This window comes from Saccostrea cucullata, unplaced genomic scaffold, assembly GCF_032062105.1.
Source record: "Saccostrea cucullata isolate Sc308-1 unplaced genomic scaffold, CSIRO_AGI_Scuc_v1 ctg3832, whole genome shotgun sequence".
Lineage (NCBI taxonomy): Eukaryota > Metazoa > Mollusca > Bivalvia > Ostreida > Ostreidae > Saccostrea > Saccostrea cuccullata.
Genome location: NW_026931872.1, coordinates 36128 through 46823, shown reverse-complemented (window position 1 = coordinate 46823; position 10696 = coordinate 36128). Strand labels below are relative to the sequence as shown.

The window sequence follows — 10696 nt, the reverse complement described above, 5'->3', positions numbered from 1 at the left end:
ATAATAAAAAAAAAAAAAAAGTTGGTTAATTAATTCTAGAAATCCTGTATGGTTTTATATGCTTGTATACAGTGTATATATATCCTGTATGGTTTGGTTACCAAGGTAGTCCATATATAGTTGAACAATTTTTGCTATATATATCCTATATGGTTGGATAGGCTTGTGCACGGTATGTATATGTATAAATATTTCTGTATGGTTTTGTAACAAATTTGTCCTATATGGTTGGACAATTAATTTTAGCTATCCTATATGGTTGGATATGCTTGTATACAGTGTATATATATTGAATGGCTTGGTTACCATATTGTCCTATATGGTTGGACGCAGTATATTTATATCCTGTATGGTTGTAATTAATTTGACATATCCTGTATGGTTGGATATGCGTGTATACAGTATATATATATCCTGTATGGTTTGGTAACCAAGATGTCCTATATGGTTGGACACATTATTTTTAGCTATCCTATATGGTTGGATATGCTTGTACAGCAATATATATCCTGTATGGTTTGGTAACCAACTTGTCCTATATGGTTGGACAATTAATTTTAGCTATCCTATATGGTTGGATATGCTTGTATACAGTGTATATATATTGAATGGTTTGGTTACCATATTGTCCTATATGGTTGGACGCAGTATATTTATATCCTGTATGGTTGTAATTAATTTGACATATCCTGTATGGTTGGATATGCGTGTATACAGTATATATATATCCTGTATGGTTTGGTAACCAAGATGTCCTACATGGTTGGACAATTATTTTTAGCTATCCTATATGGTTGGATATGCTTGTACTTCAATATATATCCTGTATGGTTTGGTTACCAATTTGTCCTATATGGTTGGACAATTATTTGCCATATCCTATATGGTTGGACATGCTTGTATATGGTTAATATATATACATATACATATCTGGTACAGTTTGGTAACCTGTTTGTCCTGTATAGTTGGACAGTTAATTTGAGATATCCTATATGGTTGAATATGCTCATATAAGGGTATTTATATGTTAATCGTGTGATTTGGTAACCAAGTTTTGTTTTACATGGTTGGACAATTTATTTGGCATAACCTATGTGGATGAATAGGTTTAGATACAGAATTTTTATATCCTTTATGCTTTGGTAACTGAGTTTATCCTGTATGGTTGGATAATTTATTTGACATATCCTGTATGTTTGGATATGCTTGTATAGAGAATGTATGTATATATAATTATATATCAAGGATTAATCCTGTATGGTTGGACAATTATTTGACATATCCTGTAGGGTTGGTTATGTTAATATTTATTTAATATTTATTGATCATGAATGGTTGGATAAAGAAGTTGTTCAGTATGGTTGAACACTTTATTTGACATATGTAGTATGATTATAAATATGCTTACAAATATCTTTATCGTGTATTGTAAGATAACCAGATTTGTCCTGTATGGTTTGACACTCTGCTTGACATGTCCTGCTTGGTTGGACATGCTTATGTTCTACATATCCTCAGGTGTATGTTTGCCTTATTTGGATAACCAGGTTTGTCTTGTGGTAGTTAGACAATTTGTTTGACATATCCCTTATGGTTGGACATGCTTATAACTACATCTTATAGGTTGGGATAGCCTAGTTTTGTCATGTATGTTTAGGCAATTCATTTGACATATCCTGTATGGTTTGATATACATAGCTAGCTTAGCCCTGTCAAGTTAGGCAGATGTATTGCTTGTGTACGAGTACAATAATTTGCAGACCTATATATATATATATATACACAATGATAATAACTATATTGAATGAATCGAGAGCTTGTAGCATATATTTTGGTTAAAGCTTCTAATCATTAACCAACATTGCATTTTCAATTGTAAATTTCATTACGGTGGACTTGTTTATGATTTAACACAAAGAAATTGGCATGGTTTATAAAAAAAAAAAAACAACAACAAAAAAAACAAAAAACAAACAAACAAACAAACAAAAACCTGGGACTAAAACTGGTACCATTTAATATTTCTTCTTCAGGGATCAATTTTTATTTTAGCACTGATTCCATAAATGCTTTAACAAAAGACTTAGGAAGAGCAATATATTGACCTTGGAGCACCACCTTTTGTCAGCCTTGTGCCTACCACCAAAATAATGGGTACACATTGATTTTAACTCTAACATTTCAGTAGCACCCAGAAATACAGATCAAACAATCAATACTATATTTCAGTGGAAAACAGCAATCTATGCATTTGATTTCTGTCTATACTAGAAAATTCCCAAATGAAACACAGTTTTGTGTAAATCATGCAGAGACAAGTCATGATTTGGCATCATCTAGAAGTAAACCTTGACAAACTTTTGATAAACAAGTTAGGATATATAGACAAGTTTAAGGGTATGTCTGCGGAAATGGTTAGTGTGTAATTTGTGCTTCAGGCATTTAAACACAGGGATATAGAGAGGAAACTACAGGTCTTTCCATCTCCCCCTTCTGATCAAGGTTTAGACTAAGGCTTTCAAAAAAAAAAAAAAAAAGAGAAAGAAGCAAATCTCCATAGAAATTTGCTAGCCATATAATAGGGAAGGGCTATGCAAGCTTGAAAACTGCATATTCCAATGCATTTGTTTAGAGTGTGGGAACAATTTGCAAAGCCCAGATAATTGACATTATTCCTTAAGTAATGTAGTTATGTTTTGTTTTGTTTTTTTTTTTTAACCCCTATTATCCCAAATGTCCTTAAATATTTATTCCTAAGCAATTATGTCATTATTAATGACATTCGGTTTCAGAATTAAGCATGGATTTGATTTACAACATCAGGGTGCAAGATCTTTTATACCATCTGAGTATCTCAGCTTGGTGTGTATACCCAGTCACAAAGAGGATCATGAACTACTGGGCTTTCACTGAGAAAGTCTCGTATTATATGATAAGGTTTTCACTTGGGTTGTCCAGTTCTTTTGCTAACTTTTGAAGATCTTTCTTTGGTCTTATAATGGATTGGTAAAGTCAATGGACATTTTCTCTGAATTACTTGTGTTGGATTAAAAGACTTCGTGGGCATCTACAAAGCTAGTATTTCTTAAATTGAATTTGACAAGTGGTAATGGAAAATCCAATATGTTGCTACCTGAGAAATTGGAGAAAAATAAAGCTACATTTGCAAAGAAATTTAAACAAACAGTTTGTATCTTAATACGGTGGTTATTTGAACATATACCATGTATAAAGGTTACATCAAAACACATGCATCTCCACAGCTGATTCTTGGGTAATGGTTATTGTTTGTTAAAAATAATAATAATAAAAAAAAAAGAATATAGGAAATTATATGGATCTTGCAAAAAAAAAAAGAAAAAAAAGAAGGCAATATTACCCTCATGAATTATTCCCAATTGTTTTGGCTGTTGAATTATGGGACTTATTTAAAGAATTCATTTGTCATATTCCAATCTGATAGTACAGCTGTTTATTGCATATTGTAAACTTAACAAACACCAGAAAATTCATTTTTTTTTAAAGAAGATTATTGTTGGTTCTTTACAATATTTTGGGTAAAGAGTGCTTGTGGATATTTAAGATTACAAATCTATATTTTTCAACTCTCCAAACATAGCCCGTATTTCTTTTTAGATTCCGCTTTAGCTCTTATTGCAAAGTAAGTGTACGGGCATGCTCTAAATTGTTTTAAGGGTTTCATTCAGGGTGATCAATAGACCAAGTGCATTAAAGTGATCTCCTTGGGACAGGATTATATGTCTTATGTCTTACCTGTACCTATTCAGTTTAGGAAAATCAGCTAGCTCTATATCACTTGGCAGCATGGATATACTATTTTTAAATGCGAAACACCCCCGATTTCTTGAATCGTTTGTTAATCAGTAAAATGTTAAGTGGAGCAAAAAAGTTTGCTAGGTCAGTTGATGCGTGCAGCCTATTACTTTTAATATTCGAAATAAAAAAAAAAATAGTGACAATACCATAGATAGCCAATTCTTAGTAACGGACATGTTGCTACAGGGTTATGTTCCTTTTTGTAATTTATCTTTGCTGAGAGGAAGGGAAATCGCGGTTCATTCAGACTCAAACCCATATTTGCTGCTTTGAGGAAATATACCTTTTCAGGCACGACAACAAGGGAGTTTAAAGGAGTCTTACAATGAATCAACTTTCAATACAATTTAGGTAAAATAAAAGTCTATCTAGAAATAAAATTCCAGCCCAATTGCAGTAGGTGAAATTAGCTGCAAAGGACCCCTTTTTGCTACAGCAACACCCTGGCACATTTTTTAGTGTTTTTAAGACTCACAAAATGAGATATGGGATGGTTGCAACTGGTGTCATTCCAGAGAACATTAAGGTTCCTATTTTCCCGCCTATTAGTACATATATGTTTTCATTTAGGGTGGTAGAAAGTCCGATTGTAAAGGATAAATGGTTGAGAAAGTATCCCTTATTCTGTATTATTTGAATGTATTAAATACCTAGATAGAGGATTCTGTCTGAGGCGGTATCCTCTATTTTTCTGCATCTTTTTTTAAAATTTAATTGTTAATACTATAACCTCATAAAAGCGTCAATTTCATGCTTTAAATATCATAATAATGCATGAGAAAGCTTAACATTGCATAGTTTATCTACCTTCACTTTATACTACACTTACATACAGGTACACAAAGTATTCGGTGACTGTCTGAGGCGGCACTGAATACATTCGTTGTTGAGTATCATATCGAGAATTGTATTAATATTTCATATCATTTTGAATTATTTAAATGCTTTTGTCAAGATATGCAACTATTCTATTCCTGCTACGTACGTTAATGACTTTCTCGAGTTGTGTATGAATTTATCTGCCTTCACTTTATACTAATATACACTTGCATACAGGTACATGAAGTATTCGGTGACTGTCTGAGGCGGCACTGAATATATATTCGTTGTTGAGTATCATATCGAGGATTGTATTAATATTTCATATCATTTTGAATTATTTAAATGCTTTTGTCAAGATATGCAATAATTCTATTCCTGGTACGTACGTTAATGACTTTCGAGTTGTGTATGAATTTATCTGTCTTCACTTTATAAACTTACATACATGTACACGAAGTATTCGGTGACTGTCTTAGGCGGCACTGAATATATTCGTTGTTCGGTATCATATCGAGGATTGTATAAATAGTTTATATCTCTTTGAATTATTTCCATGTTTTTGTCAAGATATGCAATAATTCTATTCCTGGTTGGTACGTTAATGACTTTCGATTATGTATTTATTTTATCTTAGTTAATATTTTTATTATCCATCCTTAGAATTCCATTGATCTATGTTGTGAATAGTTTTGTTAGTGTTTACATCGTTATCAAGCTGTATACATTACGTAATTGAAGCACATTTTTGGGTGGGGCGAGGGACCCTTCTCTGTACGTTCATTGTCCCTCTTGTGGGATGTTTTTGGGCCCCACCTTCTGCTGCATTCTGATATTGTAAAATCTGTAATCTCATTTGGCATTTGTAATAAATGCTCTATACACACACACACCCTCTTTATTATTTAACATGCTGCAGAACAGAGCTGCAAATGTGCTTCAGGTTCACATGAACCGAATTGTTCATCAGTTTCAGTATTTAAGAGCACATAAGTGTATTTATGTATATAAAGGAATTTATGTGATCTAAATACGTAATAAATTGCATATTTTTATTAATTACCAATTTGTTTGAAATCATGGGTCCCGAAGGGTTTTCCGGGTTTTATACTTATGCGTCCTCTAGTAACGGCTATTAGCCTTATCCTTATCAGAATAAAATTTCGGCTCCAAAATGTGGTTTACAAATTTTACCCACCACCACCCCTTCAATCCTCCATAATTATTGTTATTGTAGAAAATACATGTACTAGTTTCTTTTATATAAGGTGCCTATTGTTATTGCATGACTTTTGTTATTGTAGAAAATAGATGTACTAGTTTCTTTTGTTTAAGGTACTTATTGTTAATTTTGTAGAAAATATATGTACTAGTTTTCTTTTGTATAAGGTGTGGGATGTTTTTGGGCCCCACCTTCTGCTGCATTCTGATATTGTAAAATCTGTAATCTCATTTGGCATTTGTAATAAATGCTCTATACAAACACAAACCCTCTTTATTATTTAACATGCTGCAGAACAGAGCTGCAAATGTGCTTCAGGTTCACATGAACCGAATTGTTCATCAGTTTCAGTATTTAAGAGCACATAAGTGGGATAAAACATTTAATTAATAGAGCCCTGTCAAGTGAAATGATTGCTACAATCAGATAACATAGTATTTTGATTTTTATTCTGAAAAGTGTTTTGATATGATTTGTAATGATTAATGATCAACACAATCTCTTGGCGCCTCTAAAACGATATATTTTTTTCTGTAAAAACCAAAATAAATATTTCTTAGATTGAATCATAAAACATGTTTTAATCTTATTCACATATATTATTATTATCTAGACTGTTTACCAGGATACAGTGGAGTAAATTGTAGTCAATCATGTCCATATCCTTTCTATGGAGACTTGTGTCAAGGGATATGTGACTGTGACAACGAAACGTGTGATGTTTCCACAGGTTGTAAAATTGTTACCACTGGTAAGAAGATTCTAAAACTTAATTTTAGATTTAATTACTGGTGATCAGCACTTGTACTATACATTTATAATGTACTTGTCAATTAATTGCTCATAATTTGATACAAATGATTTTATATGAGTAGAATTATTGATCGATGTTTTGAGGCACAATTTTGATTATTTGACTTAAATACACTTTTGATTATGTAAAGAGCATTTTAAGTAAAAAAGTTACACACATGTACATGTATCTCTCAAAAAATAGAAATAAGTTAAAGTGCTCTTACAATGAAGTGAATATAGGAATATTTTTGGTTTTCTTATTAGTTAATGTAATTTTTCTCGGATGACTTTGAAGTCAAAATATTAAGCAAGTGAAAGTTTACGATACTGAAAGTACATGTAAATATAAAAAGTTTTTAAGCAACTTAATAAAACTCTTTCTTTCTATTTTGCTCTCTCTCTACTTCGACTACGTTACAAGTAACGTTTCTTTAGGAATTTATAAACCATTAATCATTAATTGTAATTATTCCTTATTATGCTCTTTAGATGGAAAAAAAAACTTTTCCATTGGTAAGCCACACAACAGAAAACATTATTATTGAAAATAGTAATACATGTATATCTAAAACAAAGAATTCTCCCATGTCGAAATCAGACATTGAACCTCTTCCAGTATGAATGAACTTCTTCTTATCCTTAGAGAAGCTTGGATGTGTGGATCTTTTATTAATATTTGCTCACTTTTTTGTTTATATCCATGACCGGCGAAATAGAACAGACATGAACAGACGACTTTCACATTTACAAAATGTTATTCCCCTTTGCAGGGTCAATCTTGGTTCAACCGGCGTAAGACGCTGTTTTCCCTCTCTAACCTTGCCTACTTTAAGGGTCAGTGTCTTAGAAATGAAAATTTATCAAATTCAAAATTTGAATACATCAGTACATAAAACGAAACTGACAAAAAATGGTTGTTTGCATAAAAAAAACCAAGCCAAGCTCGAACCAAAAACTATTTGATTCCAGTGCAGTGAATAGGTATCCCGACATATCACCGTTTACCATACACAAGTGATTTTAAAAGGATAAATAAGCGCCACATTCACACATTTGGATTTTTGGGGGTAAAATTCTGTTTTTCGTGGTCTCTGGGTCTTCTCTCCATTTTTTTAAAAATAAAGTATTCCTTTATTTGAATAAAAAACACACTATTATCACGTTTCAAAATCATGTAGAGAAGACCCAGAGATAGCAATATTTTAGAAAAACGTGTTTAAAAATGTACCATTTTGTACCAAATGTCTGACCTGGCCAATTTTCAATTTATTTTTAAGGAAATCAAGGCTCGACTTCGGGAAAATATTTTCTTTTCCTGTTGCACAGGAACCCGATGAATAAAAAAAGATGTTAAATTTTCATGTGACATGTCGATAATTTTTTTCACTTTTCAATTACGCCAAGATTTCTACCGAATGCCTATAAAAAGCGCCTCCGCTCTTTCATGTATGTGCCAATTTCTAAAATGCCCCTTTTCCACATCGTGCAGTGGAATATTATGTGCATTAGTATTTTAACAAATAATAAAATGAAGGTAGAAAAAAAACCCTTCAAAAATATATACCCCATTAACTTGTCAAAAATTTGGCCAAACAAAAAATTAATAAGGAGGATCATTATTTTGTAATGATAAAGCCTTAAATGTATTAAAGAAATAGAAATAAAGCGAAAATAAACAGCTGTATAAAAAGAATTAAACAGAATTTATTTAAATTCCTATACTTATAATCTAACAAAATTTCTCTATATTCTTATCTGACATTTTTAGGGTACAGTTAGAAGCAATTAGACAAACATTGCTCTTCCTTTTTAAACCCTGTTCGTTTTTACAAAGTCAAAGTGTTTAAAAATTAAGCATCCTATATGTATTGTTGAATTGTACAGTTCCAAAGTTTTTATCAAATTGTTTCAAATATGGAAGCACTTAAACCTATGCCATTTTTCATTTTGTTTCCTGTTTCTGCGTACCATTATACATACAGAATACAGTAAAATATGCTCTAATGAACACGCTTATAATGAATTGACACTTATGAATTGAATTATTGAATTCGTTCCCTGTGGGGTTTAAAATATACTATTTACTTTACCGATATAACTAATAGCGTTTATAACAACGTCAAGTCCGTAATAAGCGTGTTTTACTATACACAGCTGTTAGCAGCAGTATTCCCATGATTGAAATAAACTCAACTACATTAGAGTCATACTCCAAAGGACAGGGTAATGCTTCTGTATTGGCTCGTGCCATGACTAGCTAGAGGACTTTTCCTTTACAATTTCTAGAACATGTATCATGAAGTGCATGCATCGTGGGAATATATAATTTTATTATGGTAAAATAACTATAATCGTCACAAATTTAAATGACATTCCATTTTGACTAAAATATATGAAATAAAATAAAACATAGATAGTACTTTTGAGACATTATAAATATTTATTTATTGATTTATCTTTGAATACAATCTATGGTCTTTATATATTTTTTTGTTTCATTTCTTATTTATTTTAAGGACACGTGATAATCCAACAATCGACATAACTTGAGTTTTTTCCAGAAACAGTCCTTTTGTGTGTTTTTGAATTGATATGCGCCAAACTTAAAATTCTTATTTTTTTTTGAAGTGTCCTTTTTTAAACACAAATAGAAAACTAAGGTTAAATAAAAGCATGTATTTCACATTTAATTTTTTTAATTCTGTTTACATTACGTTACACGAACACTTCTCAAATATTAAAGATATTTATTACTGTATATGTACCATTTTTCACTTTAAGTTTATTTAAGCTGCTACTTCAACTGTTCTAGAAAAACTCTCTAGTGCTCATCATCAGGAAAAACTAAAAGATACAACGTTCTTGTGAAATTCTTAAATATTTCTCAGAAAACACTTTTATGTCTAGTAATAAATTTTGCACGATTTTAAAAGAAATTCTTTTTTCCTTTCCTTTTTTTTTCTTAGAAGATTTTTATTTTTAAACACAAATCGAAAACTATTGAATGCAAATAGACTGTTTGCTATTTCACTTAAATAATTCATTTACTGTATACTCTTCATTGGACTCAAGTTAGAACTCGAGTAAATGTGAGCAGTGGAAACTTGAACCATCTTTTTTTTTAGGTTTTCTGGGTCTAATGATTATTATCTTTATGTATTTTATGCATACTCTTCATAGGACTCATGTAAGTGTGAGCAGTCAATCCTTGAAGCATCTTAACCTAGTTCTGATGTTTTCAAAGTAATGTGTTCATTATATCTATTGTTTTATGTGATTCACCACTTTCATTTTGTTACATATACTGTTGGATACATTTGCATTGCTTTGGGCTTTACATGTATGTTCATCTAAATAAATACTGAAATGTAGATTATTTTTTTTCTTATAATCAATTATTCATCCTCCCTGATTCTCGGAATGGATGTTAAGCATTACAATCAATCAATGCAACGTCCGTTATTCTAGTTTGCAGCTATGATAAGGCTACCAATAAAATATTAAACTGTTCAAACTTTACTTACTTCTATGAACTACCTAGATATGACGTCATAATAGAATATGACCTCAAGTCACTACATACTTGAGATGACATGACGTGGAAAGTGCCATGATTATTACAGATTTATTATGGGGATTTGTGTTTAATTCAACAATAATTTTGTTTTTTTAACCTTTGTGTGGTGTAATAATGTTTAACATTTGATATTTAAATATCTCTTTTCCTTTTGCCTGTCCGATATTCATGTATTCAAGCAATAGCCAAAAATTATGTTTGAAACACCCCCCTTACTTTTCCGTAGACAGAGTTAGAATTTAAGAATCGTGTTTAAAATGGACTGGCACAAGTGAAAGACAAGGATGAATTGAAGATATGTTGCGTGAATCTGAAAGAGAAGTATGTCTTCTAACTGCATTTTGCAGGGTGATCGTATTTAGTTTATCTGTTACTGTATAAATCGCAATAAAGAGTGGAAAATACCCCTTCTTACGTTGGTAATTTTAATTTATCGTAAAATATTT

The 10696-nt window shown here is 31.3% G+C and overlaps 1 protein-coding gene and 1 long non-coding RNA gene across 2 annotated transcripts; both read left to right on the top strand.

The window, feature by feature from the left end:
• Window positions 1–3347: 3347 nt before the first annotated feature.
• Window positions 3348–6145, top strand: LOC134233825 (uncharacterized). The gene is made up of 2 exons (XR_009985075.1): window positions 3348–5950; window positions 5992–6145. It is a non-coding gene; the product is annotated as an uncharacterized LOC134233825 (long non-coding RNA).
• A 285-nt stretch (window positions 6146–6430) lies between these two features.
• LOC134233826 (uncharacterized) lies at window positions 6431–7525 on the top strand (the record flags this gene model as incomplete). Its single annotated transcript, XM_062715877.1, has 3 exons — window positions 6431–6669; window positions 6969–7006; window positions 7317–7525. Coding segments are annotated over 3 exons (486 nt in total), but the record flags the coding sequence as incomplete, so codon positions are not given.
• Window positions 7526–10696: the final 3171 nt, after the last annotated feature.